General features: G+C 37.2%; 1 protein-coding gene across 2 annotated transcripts in view; it reads right to left on the reverse strand.

Annotated features, from left to right (window-relative positions):
* Positions 1 to 16586, reverse strand: part of PDE11A (phosphodiesterase 11A) — a 424947-nt gene that overhangs the window by 255283 nt on the left and 153078 nt on the right. For both annotated transcript variants that reach the window (XM_008058244.1, XM_008058245.1), the window contains one exon: positions 9345 to 9409. In XM_008058244.1, coding sequence (XP_008056435.1) covers positions 9345 to 9409 — 65 coding nt within the window. The remainder of the gene's footprint in view (positions 1 to 9344; positions 9410 to 16586) is intronic.

Here is a 16586-nt window from a genome sequence, read left to right on the forward strand (position 1 = left end):
GTCCATGCAGTGGGGTTGTAGGTTTACTCCCTGAAATAAAATGAGGTTAACAGAGGGAAGAGAATGGAGCAGACAGTGAGGGGGAAGAGGGAGGTGGAGAGAGAGAGGAGTAAGGGGGAAAACAGGTGATTGTACCAACAAATGGAGAGAGAGACCTAAACTGAGACAGATAAAAACAGTAAACCACGGCTACAAACTAACCAACTCCCATACAAAAAAACTAACATACAATGATGCTAACATACAAGTTAACCAACCTCCTTATTGTTGTGCTGCTCCTCTATACAAAGATATGGTTTACAGAGAGGAGAAAAGAGAAAAAAAGAAAAAAATGGAACAAAACAGTAGGAATAGAATCAAGTCAGTAAACTAACAGAACCAATCAAGCACACTCTGAGACTTTTCATTTAAGTCCAATGTCCTTTCAGTTCTGATTTATAGCTGTCTTCTCAGGCTGGTAATTTGTTCACAGTTAGGGTCAGTTGCCCCTGGCCTGCTGTGAAGTGTAGTTCAGATCACCACTCAGTTCACCACTGCCCAGTTCACTTCAGATCTGGCCTGTCTCTGTTTTTCAAGCTTGTTTTCCCCATTTCAGTGTTTTTACCTTGAATCGTCAGCAGGTAGTGCTATCTCACCACTCCAGATAGTCTTTATTTCAGCTGTTCACCCCAGAGGGGATGGAGCTGGACAGGAGCCAGACAGAAGCCCGAGATGGGAGCCTGTCTCAAGGCACATGGGAGAAGACCCACCGCCTGGCAGGACATCATGGTGGCAGTAGAGGCAGCAGCGATCTCAGCAGATCTTGCTTGCAGAGGCTTCAAAGTCTGAAGTCATGGATTGCCTCAGGCACGGGTGGCGCAATGTGCAATGGCCACCACAGAGGATGCAAATGTTTCTAGAGCTTATTAGTCCCTTTTGTGTTGCTGTAAATAAATATCTGAGGCTGGGTAACTTATAAAGAAAAAAAGAGTTATTTGGCTCACAATTCTGTAGGGCTCTAGCATCTGCCTGACTTCTGGTGAGGCCTCAGGAAGTTTTACTCCTGGCAGAAGGCAAGGGGAGCCACCATGTCACATGGGGAGAACAGGAGCCAGAGAGGTTGGTGGTGGTACCAAGCTCTTTTAAGCAACCAACTCTCCTTGAGAACAGTGCCAAGCCATTCATGAGGGAGCCACCCCCAAACTCAAGCACCTCCCACTAGGCACCACTTCCAACACTGGGGATCACATTTCAACATGAGATTTGCAGGAGACAACACTTAAACTGTCATAGTCTTAACAGAGCATTAGCAGCCAAGAGAATTTCTTCTAGGCATAAGTTTGCACAAAGGCTGATAGTTTCGTGGAAGTGTTGCTCTCTAGACAGTTTAACACTTACTAGGTTGCAACGGTTCACAAGTCACTTAGCCTCTCTGTGCCTATTTTCTCACTTGTAAAACAAAGACAACTGCATCTAACTCAATGGCTATTTGTGAGATTAGCTAAAACAGCACAAGGCTGACAGATACTACACGTCCAGTGACAATTAGTTTTCTTTCCTTAATTAAATAAATCATTTTAATGCATAATAGTGGATTCACAGAAACATATGAGGGGGGACCCCCACCAAGAAAAACATAACTATTTTTTGGAGGGTGCCACCCTTGTACTATAGATTCTCCCCCTCCAGGTAAGTGTTCTAGGAACCCATTGGCGTCAGTGTACCAGCTAGTGTTGTTGTGACAGACTGTGTTTGACTCCAGTGAATGTTTTTTTTAGATTCTTTCAACAGGTTTGCCCATATCATGATGGGTGATTTATGAGTGCATCTGCCTATCCACACCACGCTAAGTGTTCAAAAGTTTTTGACCCAAAATGGCAGGATCTTCGTGCCCCACCCTCCTTATTCACCTGATCTTGCCTTGAGTGACTTTTTGTTTGTACCCTCGGATGAAAAAAATCCTCAAAGAGAAAAGTTTTGCTGATGTAGAAGAGGCAAAAGCACTAAAAGGCATCAAAATTGAGCTTAAAAACTATTCTGAGCAATGGAAAAAGCATCTTAATAGGTGTACTGCATCAAATGGAAAGTACTTTGAAGGTGACTGAAGTTTAAACATATGAGGATAAATACACAATTTTTAATAAATAAAATCTGTTTTGGGGGGAAGGGGTTCCCCCTCGTAGCTTCCTGGAACTTTGTTACTAGAAAAGACATTTGACGGACATTGTCTCTATTTTATCTTCCTCATTTAATACCTTGGGGTATTCGTCTCCCAGGGTTATGACAAGAAATTACTACAAACTTGGTGGCACTATTCAACCTATTACATGTTACTGACATAATACTTACACAAAATTTTAAAAAATAAACACGATTCTCGATTTTAACTTGAGTCTTAAAAGGCCTCTCCTTTTCTTCTCCTTTGTTTCTATCTCAATATTCTCAGAAGTAGCCTGTAAAAGCATGAAGTTTTATGAGGTTAGAGCCACTTTAAGCAGCTGCATAGATAAGTCTTTGGATTGGACAACAGCCCTCCAGTAGCAAATGATTACAACAAGCTGGGCACCATACGAAGGACAAAGCAAGCACAAAACATTGAAATTGAGTGCAAAATACAGTTCATGAAAATCACTGATGTGTCTCATCCCTGGGAATTTCTCACTGGCCATGTTTCCCCCTCAAGTTTTAGCCACCACCCATGTTCTTCAGCCCCCTTGATCCTTGAAGATTTTATTCTCCTTTCCTTTCTCCCTTGTTTTCTTCCCCCTAAATTCTTATTTTCCTAGACGTCTTTTAAAATTAGTCCCACTGTATTAGTTTCCTACAGCTGTTATAACAAATTATCACAAACATAGTGATTTCAAATAGCATAAAATTATTATTGCACAATTCTCTAGGGGAAAATCCATTTTCTTTCCTTTTCTGGCTTCTAGAGACCACTCACGTTTCTTGGCTCAAAGCCCCATTCCTCAATGTTCCAAGCCAGCAACGACAGGTCAAGTCTTTCTCAAACTGCATCCTTCCAACTTCTGCTTCTATCATTACATCTCCGTCATGTATAAGGACCCTTGTGATTACATTCAAATAATCTAAGATAATCTCTCCATCTTAAGAGTCTTAATCAGATTTGCAAAGTCCATTTTGCCATGTAGGTAACATTCACAGGTTCCAGGGACTAAGATATGAGTATCTTTGGGAGGTCATTATGGTGCCTATCATCCCCCTCATCTGTTCAAACAAAATATTGGAGCTCTTCACCCTCCAGAGGCTTCACAATGATCTGCATGTTCAAAGGCTCATTAAACAAATGGTTTTGCCCTGTAGCTGCTCTGAGATGTCTAGCTTCATTTTTCTCCTCCCTTTCTACTTGTAATAAATGAAAATATAATATAAAGATTAAGTTATTTTATAAAAGATTGTTTCTCACTGAAATGAATTTTGTCCCCTCAACTCCCTTATTCCCAGAAGACTAAAATGGTTATAGAACTTGAGGTTTAAATAGCAATTTTTCTATTCCATTTGATTAAATGATTATGTAAAAAATTCTTTTTTGGTTAGCTGTTATCATCTAGCAAGTATAGAGACCAGGTCACCACTTAGTATTTTTTGACACCTTACGCAGCAGAAAGCACAATTTCCAAAGCAATCACATTTATACCTAGAAGATACATAAATAGACTATGGACAAATATAGTATAAACCAAATAAAAATTTCTCACTATTAAGATTTCTATAAATGTTCTTTTTCATGTCTAAGTACATATGATAATTCAAACTACCTATTCCCACTGAGGATAGAAAAGAGTGTATTAAAGGTTGAGCAAGAGATCCAAGAAAGTTTATTCAGGTGGATTGATTCACCATAAATATTCTTAAATTAGACTTTCTTAGGAAAGGTCCTAAAGAGAGGACTGGAGAACTGGAAAGTTGATTGGATCCAGCAGAGTCCTAATTTTTTTTAAAGTCAGTATTGACAATAAAAGATAATTGTGAATAATCAATGCTTTAAGACTATTATATTCTGCACAAGAGAGAGACAAATCTGTTCTGATTTTGGAAAACAGTGGAAAATCATGTTCCATTCTGGGAAATACTACTTCAAGAAGAACTCTGGCAAGTTAGAGCACATCCAGGGGAGAATATAAAAGGAAGTGAAGTCTGAGGACCATGAAATAGGAAGAATAATCAAAGAAAAGTTACCTGGAAAAAGGCAAGGACAGTGAGTCCATGACAGTGTTCCAATATCATTGACACAGGCATGTGGTAGTATATTTTATCCTTGGGTGGTGGTGGTTTCCTATTCCTCCAGTCCTCCTTCCATACTACTGCCCAGATGATTTTTTAAGACACAAATCTTAATATGTCACTATCTGTTGTTACTCGCCTATGAGTAGGCAGGCAAGTAGCCAGTCTCTGGGCCAATCAAGAGGGCTTGAGTTTCTCAGAAGGACCTGAATGGACCCTCACCTCTATCAGATGGTATTCTGGGCAGCTGTATGTCCCCAGGAGTTAAAGGCTATGACCATCAGTTTTGATGACCCTTTTGACAATAGCTCACTGCTAATTAAAGTTCCTCAAACTTGTCACGTTCTCTTTCTCACCTCAATCCCTCTGTATAGTTGCATCACCAACCCCTATCATACTATGGGACCTAACTGAAGCCATACCACATTTAAAAGCTTTCTTTGAGGACCACCTTCTATTTCTCCTCAGACAAGCTAGGTGTTGTGGGAGACCAGAATATGCTACCCCAAAATACGCCACATTGGCAAAAGGATTATTTTGAGGCTAAGGCAAGTAAGAAGAAGATTCAAGAAGAGCCCGTTGCCCTCCTCCGTTTTCTTTAAGGCAGGACATAAATTTATAAAGTGGCCCTCTTCCCATCTCTACTAGGAAAAGCAAAGGTTGATTACTAAAGACAATGTTTGACCCTTATCATCCTGGAGATGGCATCAGAAAAATCTACATAACAAACTGCAGTAACGCTTATTTATTTGCTTTCCCACAATTTGTCACCCTTAGAGACTCAAGGTCCTTTTTCTTTGTCTTGTCACTCTTCTAAAAATTTGCTGTTCTTTGCTGAAGATGCTATATTAGCCCAAGTTCTAAGCCATCTTTTTGAGATTTATTCTTTTTCCCCTGGGTATCTCCAATGTATTCATGATGTATACATATTAATAAGTTTAATTTATTTTTCTCTTGCTAATCTGTATTTTGCTACATGGCTGGGTATCAGATAAGAACTCAGAAGGATAGAGAGAGAGTAATTTTCCCTCCTTTGCAGTGTCTCACCTCTCTATTAAATACCACCTTGCACAAATGTTTTACAGAAAGTGATAAGTCAGTATGTGATCACTTTGTAATCACAGATGCACTTGACAGCAGGACAGATGAGCCTAAACCAAGACACATCAGGGGGCATTTATTTGCATGAGTTGATGTGTGTGGAGGGAAAGGGACTATGAGGAGGAGGTTCTGAGCATTTGAGACTGTGGCTGAGATGGAAGAAAGATGAGGAAATCAAGAGAACAATTTAACAGCTGGCACTCAATCTGTGGTCTGGTTCTTAAGCCTAGCCCACTGGATTAAGTCTGAGTCCTATGTAGAAGAAGGACTGCAGACAAAAGCCTTAGGGATTAAAAGTCTTGTAAAAACAACAACAACAACAGCAATAACAACAAAAAGGTATACTGAGGGCTGTTTAGAGGCCAGGCAACAGATTATGACACATGGTAAGGAAAGTGAACCTTCTTCCCATTTTTACACTAATTACCCAGCCTTCCCCAAGTTTTGAAAGGTCACCAGTGCATCTAAGACTGTTCCAGTGGAACTGTGGCACAGCCCTAGTGAGCAGTCCAGTGATAACCATGGGAATTCTGGAATGGGAAAGGAAGCCCACACCCCGCAGATGCCACTCTGCCATGTCCAGAGGGAGAGAATTTATGGGTGAACATGTAGAATAAATGATGAGTCGGCAATAAATTTGGTTTAAAAAATAATCTTAGAGACTCCCAGAAATATTTCCAGAGTGGCTTTTAAAAGGCACTGAGGATCTTACACTACAAGGGAGAAATGACTTAGCAGCCACATATAAATTATCATTGTTAATGTGATTCTATTTATAGCCATAGTCTGGAGGCCTGATCAAATCTAATTATGTTTGTATTACATTCTTAATCTACTCCCACTGCTCCTTATTCTTGGCTTTGAGATCCTTAAGTACAGAGGCTACTAATTTTTAAAAAATCTCTGTTACTGCATCACCTAGCAAGGTATCCAGCACATGGCTGTTGAATGAAGAAATAACTGTTTCCAAGTGACAAATTTAGAATAAACAGGTGGAAGTTTTGAAATTAAATCACCATAAAATACCTTTTAACAACTAGAACTCCTTATAACCATAAGAAGTCCATTATGACACAGTGAAAATATCACCACTAGAGATGTTGTCAAGGATGTTCCAGAGGAGTTACACATCTCATGGAGAGGGGTGGATCAAATCATTTCCCATTTTTGAATTGGTTGGCGTTCATTATGTGGAAACTAAGAAGAGATTAGCTATGACAAATCTGCATAAGACACTAAGCAGAAGTGATGAGTCAGCAATAAAATTTTTATAAAAGGGCTTAAAGACTATCTATAAAAATCAACTAACCTCAAATTAGAGTTCATCTGAATTGACAGTTCCCTAAAACATTGTTGTATGAAGCCATACAAATTATCTTGGGGAAAAAAAACAAAACTATACTATTGTAATTCTGAATGATTTCAGAGACTGAAATATCTACTGGACAATATCTATAGTGAAGATGTTAAATGATGAAAGGTTAAAGGAAAGATTTACAATGTGTTGAGAGTTGGCTGTGATTTGTAGACTCATAACCTGTTTCAATGTCTCTTCTATGCCACTGGAGAAGTAAATGCTAGAGCCACTTGTCTGGACTCCTCTAGCTTCCAATCAATGACTGAAGGTAACCTCATATATAAAAGGAAGATTACTGGGCAATGAAGGAAAGGTCTTGTGAGATAAATGAAGATTCACCTTAATTTAAAAGCCATAAATAGAATGATGAGGAGGACTATTTCATAATGTCAAAGTTCAAAGACATTCTTCAAATGTCTCTTTAAAGAAAATCTGACCTTTCTTTCTTTTATTATGAGAAAGTTTGCCAAAGGCAGTCTGGACCTTTGGTCATTTCATTTTGACATGGAAGTTCTTTCACTATTGAAAATAATAAAAAACCAAAAGTATTTAACTCTGAAGTGACCATGAGAAAACGTTCAGCAGTATAAAAGATAACAAAATTAAAGCATTAGGATTTCAAAAGTTGTGCTTTTATAACTCCATAAAACTTTTTCTCTATCACATATGAGAGATATAATGTATATGAAGTCATGACTAACTAAAGAAATCAGTTTGAATAGATATTTTTCCAATGTATTTCATGCTACTTTACACTTAATTTAGGACATTGGCTGAGTATATCCCGCTAGTAGCTTTCTATGCCTAAATACCTTTTTAGGCATAAATTAGTTGACATTAGATATAGATGTGAACGTAAATTAAACTTCATGGATATAAAAATCACTTATGAAAGACCACATTTTCCCATTTTGATTTCCGTTCTTAGGTAACATTTACTAACAGTAAAACTCATCTTTTGGGGGGTATGGTTTTACAAGTTTTGACAGATGCAGTTGCATAACCATAACCACAAGCAAGACACAGAGCAGTTCCACCATAACCCCGAGTTCTCCTGTACCCATTTGAAGTCAACCTCCATCTCCACCTCTAGACCCAGGCAATTACTGGTCTACTTTATGTTCCCACGATTTTGCCTTTTAAAGGAAGCCTTATAAATGGAATATACACTGTGTAGCAAAGATCTCTTTTTAAACTTCATGCACTTGATAAAAAGTAAATAAAATGTCCATTTTAATTGACTAGTTTCTATTTTTAAACTTAAAGGCAATAATATACATAAAAATCAAATTACTTTTTAATATTACATTTTGAAACAAGTATTACTCAGAAAGTCTTTTGAATATATGGATTTTTAGGACTTCACTTTCGAAGTATAGAATCAGATTCTCTCAATGTGTGTCCTGAGAATTTAGTTTCTATCAAATTATCCAAGCTTTATTCTGATTGACCAAGAAGATTTGGGAAACATTTACCCAACAGATGTTTACTAAATGAAATCAAATACCAGATTTTAAATTATGTGTGGCAATAAGATCAAAGTTCAGAGGGAGAGTCATCTAGTAGGTGATCATGTCCTTGTATGTGGCTACCACCTACTGGCTTCAGATCCTCAAAAAAGTTACTTAAACTTGATAAACCTTGTTTTTCTCCTTTGTTATGCAGGAGTAACAAAGTCTACTTCAAAAGATTGTTTTAGGAAAATGTTTATAAAGCATTTAGCATAGCATAGTACCTGGCACACTTAGCATAGTACCTGACACATTTAGCACTTCATTGAATGCAGGCTGCTCATATTTCTGGCATTGGTATTAGTATTATCATCATTGCCATTATCACATTGTCCTGGGTGCTTTATATGTCTTTCTCTACATCTCTGCATTTTCATCAATTTCACTATTTTTTAGCCCTTCCTCTGGAGGTGACCAAAGTAAAGAGAATCAATTTTTGTAGCTCCCCAGCTATTATTCAGGGCCATGTAAAGACAAGAGAAATTCATTGATTGTCTCCAACCCTCACTTATACCCTGCAATAGCCTCAAAGATGCCAAGGGGGACAAAAAGTGAATTACTGGAAATTCTCACTGTTTCTTCTCCCCACCAAGGGGATGTTTTTGGTCAAATATAAATAGACAAAAGGGAGGAAGAAAAACAAAGGGCCAGAATAAAGCAGAAAATTAAACAGTCTGCATAGTTACGATCTATCTAAAAATCGACTTTATTCATTAATAGACTTAATCAAATGTTTGGTATGAAGAGAAATTGGAATATTGGCTTAAAGAAAACAGGTTTGCTTCTTGCTACTCCATAATAACTTGCATAAAAAGCTTGGATTCAAAGTTCAGAAATCAGCAGAATATTTTAAGATTTATTTCAAAACATTACAAGATTCAGGAAATAGGGAGACTAAAAGCTAAAGGCAATGTTTTAATCATATTACAAGTACTAAAATTTGGCCTTAAAAATGGATTGCAAACTAGGTTTATATGCATTTATTTTTAAGCTATAGTTTTTATTTATGCCCTGAAATACAGAAGAGTGATGTTTGGTTGCCTTGCTAATACAGAGAAAGAACATTACTTATCCTTCAATAATTATGCAACACTGCTAACACCAGGGGCCAAAGAGCATCAAAAGACAAACATGAACCCCACAAGCCCTACCTGTTTTCAGCATCAGCACTGCACTTTGGGGACATCAATTCAAAGGATTTGGTAAACTTCACCACCTACCGCAAAGAAAGAAAATAAATCCAGGTCAATTAAAGCTTTCTCACAGTTGAAAATAATGCAATAAACATTTTTCAGTTTTGTAATGATTATTATAAAAATTGGAGATTATGGAGAGATTTTAAGTGGAGAAATCCCAAGGGAGAGAAGAAGAAGAGAAAATTTCCATCCTACATTTTGTATTTTACTTCTTATACAGCATACATTGCCAAAGTTTTAATACATTTTACTATACAAACACAAACACACATTTATATATACATTTGCAATTAGGTATACAATGATCTGTGGTGGTCAGACAAAGGAACATCTCATTTGAATACATTTTTTTTTACTGTTCTTTTAACAATCCAGTCACCATCAATAAAGAACCAGGTAGAAATAGAACACTCCTCAAAAAGGATGCTCTCTATCAACCCCAGGCTCATGAAGTTAGCTCATCATTGTTCTCAGGTGAACTTTGTGGTACCACAACCTTAAGGTCAAAAAAGAGAAAGCCACATTCTTTAACAACCATCCTTTATGTGGACACTTCCTCCCTCACCTGTCCAGTGATACCAGCATACCCAGGGCAAGAGTCTGACTAAAACTTATTATGTTGAAGGAAATTTATAGCACAGAAAATGTTAATGCAGTTTCTCTTCTTTTTAGATACTATTGAGTTCTTACTATAAAGCAAACACTACATCAGAATCTTCTTTGATTATTCAATTGCTTTATTATAACCCTGTCAAGTAGGTATCTTTATCCCCAGTCTACAGATAAGGAAACTAACCATTAATTTTTTAAGAAACTTGATTGGTTTCACACAATTACATGAACCAACTGACATTTTTTTAAAATAAATATTTTTTATTATGATATTGTGGAGTACAGTTAAGGGTTAGGTATACAAATATGTTTTGTTCAGGCACCCTTGTTGATAAGAGGTGTCTCTCCAACCCCAGACAGATGTTTACTACCATTAGTCCCATCTCCCCCCGCCCATAGTTTCCCACTGTCAGTCATTTTCTTATGGTAGTACTTTGGATGATCAAGGTCCACTATATGAGTGAGAACATGTGATACTCAGATCTTTGTTTCTGTGAGAGGTCACTCAGTATTATAGACTCTAGTTCCATCCAGGTTGCTGCGAAATTCATGATTTTGTTCTTTTTTATGGCTGCATAGTATTCCATCATGTATATGTACCACATTTTTTTAATCCAGTCCTCTTTTGATGGATAGCATGGTTGGTTTCAGGTTCTTCATATGGAAACAACAAACAACCATGAATAGCCAGAACAATCCTCAGCAAAAAGAAACAACTGACATTTTAAGAAAGTCTTTCTGACCTTAGAACACCAGTTCTTTCAACAACACTACAAATGTTGAGTAAGAAAAGCATCATTCTGGCCCTTGTAGTGGCAGAGGGAAAGCCTTCCTTTCATCCTCTGTAGTTTTGTGGAAGTAAATTGACCATAGATAGATGAACAGGAGAGGAAGCAAACACATTTATTAATGCACAGAAGCACAGAAACCACACAAAATGTGAGACTCAAGGGCCAGATGACTGAAGCTTAAATATCACCCTCTTGATAGAAGAGAGAGATGGGGAGCATAGGAAACTCTAAAAGGTAGTAAATGATTTTCAGGGGAATTAAATGAGTCCAAAAAATAGACAATGGCTTGGGACAAAGTTTTACTGAGGTCTACAAGGGGTGGAGGGAAAGTTAGGGGCAAAACTTTAGTGAACAAAGGTTGTCTTATATGGATAAAGTCTCCCAAGTAATTTCTTGGAGCTATCCTCAGAAGAATAGATTAAAAGGTCTGCCTGGGCATGGTAACATTCCTCAGTCTTCCTTCCTCTGATATGAGTATAATATTCTCTGGTTAGTAAAATTTCAGGGAAGGGATGGAAGGCAAGTGTGTTTATTCTGGAGGAACTTCAGAGAAGGAAACTTCAGAGAAAGAGTTCTTCCTTACACTTGTAGTAAGGAACGAGGTTAGAAAGTCCTTGGTTCTGAGGCTCAAATTTAAGTTCTTTTAATTTCCTTTAGGTCAAAGTACTAAGTATGCCAAAGCACCATACTTTGTAATTTCCTTTTCTGAGCTCCAATACCCTTTTTTTAACAAGATACACCACATCATAGAAAAACAAGTTCCCTGTGGTGAAAGGAGAACATCTGAATGTCACAGGATGCTTCCAAGGTTGACATTTAGATTTACCTTAGCCATATGCAGTCATACTTCAAAGACTTTTTAAATTAACCACTTATAAGGAATTGATGGGCAACTGAGAAAATTATTTGGATGCTGAAAACAGATTAAATATTAATACAGCTTTATGATGAATGATAATGAATCCAAGCTAGGAAAATGCAACATAGGAAAAAGAAAAGTCCATCTCCAAGAAAATGGTGTGTGACTAACTGAATATAGGGAAGTGACCATAACTCAACTGCAAAAAAATGCCCTTGACAACCATAGAACATATTTCATTTCGTATTGCATGTAATTTAAGCACTACAGAATCATTCATTGTGGCAAATTTTGTTTTCCAAAGATGGTCACAACAATATTTCCTACCCCATTTTCTTCTCCACAATGTGACCCTGCCACCTTTCTACCAAGTGGTAGAATCTGTGTCCCCTCCCTTTGAATCTGGTGGGCTTCTGAAGGTTTCAATCTAAAGAACATATGGAAGAGATGGTATGTGCCTTCTGAGATTGTAATAAAAAGACAATGCAGCTTCTGCCTTGTCTGATGAAATATTTGTGGCTGAAGCCCAGAGTCACAATGTAAGAAGCCCAACTACCTTGAGGTCCCTTAGCTGAAAGGGAGCCAAACCATGTAGAGACGTTCTGGTCAGCAACCCCAGTCTTTAAGCATTCCAGCCCAGGTACCAGATGTGTGAATGAATAAACCTTCAGATGATTCTAGTTCCCAGTCAACACCAGTCTTCAGATTTTCCCAACTGTGGCTCCATGTATCCTGGAAAGAGAAAAGCCACCTCTACTGTGTCCTCTCCAAATTCCTGACACATTGGATCTGTGAGTAGAATAATACTGTCGGTTTAAACCTCTAAATTTGAGCGTATTTGTTACACAGCAAAAGTAACCAGAACATCACTTTAGAAATCTTGATCCAGATAGTATTCTTGAGTCTCACAGGACCAGCAAGCCACAAAGAAACTATTTTCTATCACCAAATAGTAAATCCTTCAAAATATGCCCTAATTAATTTTTAGAGTTGAAACAATAATAGGATAAAAAGTAGAAGCATTTCATTTGTTTTCAAGGGGGAAGTTGTCTCAGATCTTAAAAGAGAAAATTAGTTCTCTCCTATCTATCTCCACTTTGATTGCTCATTGTTTGTGACTTCCTTACTTTATTTTGCTTAGATGACAGTAAATTCTTACATTTTTTACCATGTTCTAAGCTGTGTCCTTCCATTTTACTGCAAAAGAGGCATTTTTGCACATTATGGCCAGTCCTTTACATATGCATCAATGCTGCAACATTCCAGCAAGGTAGATATTATTCTTATTTTATTGAAGAAAAATTAAGGCTTTGAAGGGTTAAGTGGTTCACTGGAAGCCATATAAGCAGTAAATTACAGAACTAGGATTCAAACCATGTCGGCTGATTTCATAGTCCATTTCCCCACTACTTCTCACTGCTTTCATAAGCAAAAGCAAGTAATATTGCAATTGCAAATTATTTGAACATGACTCCTTCAAAGCCACAATATTTAGATGAACTCTGCCTTTATTTATTAATTCTACAAATATATATTGAGTACTTATTATATGTCCAAATTTAAATAAACACAGACTAAAAAAAAAACTTGAAGTAGAACACTTGGCTGGGTATAAGAGTAATCAAATTACCAATAAGCTATTAATTGTTTCGGCATTTGGAAATCAGACAGAATTTATCCTTTAATTTCTGATCTGATAGATGGGATCAAATCCTCCTGTATTACTAAGAATACTTCATTTGGCTTAATTTTTTTTACTATTGATTAGAATATTTTACAACTCTATAAAAGTAGATGTTACCTTTTGAAAAACTAATAGCAATGCCAGTGAGTTTTGCCCTATAGCATGGCATATGAATTTTCTCCAAGTGAAGGTGCAAATGATTTCTGTGCAGTAGAAAAGAAAAGCCCAATAATTACAATTTTATTGTCCTGGATGATAGTAACCATTTAAAAAAATCTGATCTAGCATTTGCATGCTAGCATTCTTCCAAGTGCTTATTTTAGAACCAACTTCACCATCCTGCTGTTTCTCTCATTAACGAGTTAAATATGTCTTTGATATGTGCTTGCTTTATATTTGTGCATGAGTTAGGTTTTTAACTTTTTGAATACTGTCCTCTGACATGTGTCAAACATTGTAATAGACACTGGAGCTTCGAGTGGGAAAGTAAAAGAAAATAATATCCCTGCACTTATGCAGATTGCTTTATGGTAGGGAACTTAATTTGCCCTGGCTCCTCAAAATTAGTGCTCCCTGGAAAACTGTGTACTTCCAGTTTTACACCTTAAGAAAACAAACTTGAGAAATACCCAGAAAATAAAGAAAATGAAGATCTTTTAAAAATATTTTTTCCATCTGAGAGATAGAAGTTGAGGGGTATAAGAAATTAAATAGGAGATCCTTGAGTTTTACAGCTATGGAACTTAAAGATCTAGAATCAGAAAGAGAATGGATAAGATATGCAAACACCTCTTGATGAAATGTCAGAATATTTGAATTCTTGAGATGTAAAAAAGGAGCTCTTAAAACTACTAAAAGAAGAAAACACTTAAAATGTTAAAGCTTTTTGCTCCAATGTAAATCACAGACTGAAAAGAAAACAGGGCCAAAACATTTTATTCTATTTGTTTTGTTTCTAAATTCATGTTTAATGAACAAAGGGAAAGTCAAGGATTATGTATTTTTTTATTTTAAAGATATGGGGTACAATTCAGAATCAGGTATACAAGTGGTCATCATACTGGTAAAGTTTTGAGTCTCCCCTTGGTCCCCACTTTGCCTGGTTTGAGATCAGGTACCCTTATTGAAGTTATGTGCCCCCTCTCCCAGCAGTGGCCCACTACTGCCAATCCCTTTCTTATTGTATTATGGTAAATGTTCAGGGTCCACTTGTGAGTAAGAACATGTGGTACTCAGTTCTTTGTTTCTGTGATAAATCACTAAGTATGATAGACTCTAAATCCATCCAAATTGCTGCAAAGTCCATAATTTTGTTCTTCTTTATGGCTGCATAATATTCCATTGTGTATATGTACTACATGTTTTTCAAGGGATTATATATCTTTTAACTTCAGCATTCCATGTCACAGATAGTACTAGCTGTGTTTCTCAATAAACCGGCCCATGGCATCACGATCAAAATCAGACACTAGATTCATGAACCAGTTGACCTTGAGTGTAGCAGAGAATTTAACCTTCCCTCCCCAAAGAGAGGTCTGGCCTTTGCTCTTGGCTCCTGGGAAGTAACCTCTAAGCCCTTGACATGTCCTGCCTGATAATTGTGTTTTTGTTTATTTGGGAGCCTTGAGCTAGCCAGATACTAATGATGTGATTTAGAGTGGGTGCTTTGAGCCACACCAACAACATGATCTAGGGTAGTAGCTTTGAGTCACTTGGTATCAGTTAGCCTCTGGAGGGTTGGAGACAGAGGTCAACCACAAGGATGACCAATTCCATTTCTGTGGCCAACCCCTAGAAAAGACTCTAGATGTGAAGGCTCAGGCCCTGGTTGGCAACGTTTCATGCATATTGTCACACATCATTGCCAGGAGAAGTTCACTCTGTTCATGACTCCGTGGGTAAAAAACAACTGAAAGTTCCATATCTGGAACTCTCTGCCCCATGCTGATTTTAATCTATATCCTTTCTGATGGTAAACTGTAACTGTGAGTATAACAGCTTCACTGAGTCCTTTGAACTCTTCCAGCAAATTATTGAACTGCGGATGATCTTGGGAACCCCCAAACATAATTGGTGTCAGAAGTGAAGGTGGTATTATAGACTATGTTCCCTAACTTTGCACTTACAAAATTCTTAAATTCCTCCATCTTTAGAAGAAAAATAAAGATAATCAAATATAATGACTGATTTTTAGTTAAATATTGATTATCCAGTGTGTATCAAATACTGGAGAGTGGAGGGAAATATCAAAGAAATAATAAATATCTCACCTTCAAAGACTTAACATTAGTAATGGCAAATTATATATGGTTAACTTGACTGGGATAAGGAATACCCAGATAGTTGTTGAAACATTATTTCTGGTAATGTCTATGAAGTGTTTCTGGAAAAGATTAGCATTTGAATCAATAGACTGAGTAAAGAAGATTATTTTTACCAAGGTGGGTGGGCATCACCCAGTCTACTAAGGGCACAAATAAAACAGAAGGGAAAAGAAAGGGTATATTTACTCTCTGTTTGAGCTAAGACTTCCATCTTCTCATATCCTCAGGCATTAGTCCTCCTGGCTCTCTGGCCTTTGAACTCGACCATTGGCTACCCTGGTTCTCAGGCCTTTAGACATAGACTAAGTTACCCCATCAGTTTTCCTGGTTCCAGATAGCAGATTATGAAGACTGCTCAGCTTCCATAATTATTTGAGCCAATTCTTATAATAAATTAATCTCTCTCTCTCTCTCTCTCTAAATACATGCATATATATTTGGTTCTATTTTTCTGGGGAACCCTGACTAATTCAACATTTTAAAGAGGAAAAATTTAAAGTTGGGTCAGAAAAAAATTCTTGATCAATTGATGTGTGTTTTGTTTTTTTTTACTAGGCTAAGAGAATTATAAACCTGTACATATTTTTCTTTTCAGGGAAGCACATTTATTGGTTTATTATAAAGAATATTACATAGGATACAGTTGAAAAGGTATGCAGAGCAAGGTAAGTGGGAAGAGGTGTGTAGTTTCCATGCTTGTTTTGGGTGGATTGTTTGTTTGTCTTTATTTTTTTTAATCAATTTTTAAAAATGATATTGTGGGGTACAGTTAAGGGTTACAAAAATGCTCCGTTCACGCACCCTTGTTGATAAGAGGTGTCTCCCATCCCCAGACAGCTATTTACTACCATTGATCCCATCTCCCTTTCCCTCCCACCCCCATAGTTTCCCACCACTGTCAGTCATTTTCTTATAGTATTACATTGG

Source organism: Carlito syrichta, unplaced genomic scaffold (genome assembly GCF_000164805.1).
Source record: "Carlito syrichta isolate Samal-C Ts95f unplaced genomic scaffold, Tarsius_syrichta-2.0.1 Scaffold303265, whole genome shotgun sequence".
Classification (NCBI taxonomy): Eukaryota; Metazoa; Chordata; class Mammalia; order Primates; family Tarsiidae; genus Carlito; species Carlito syrichta.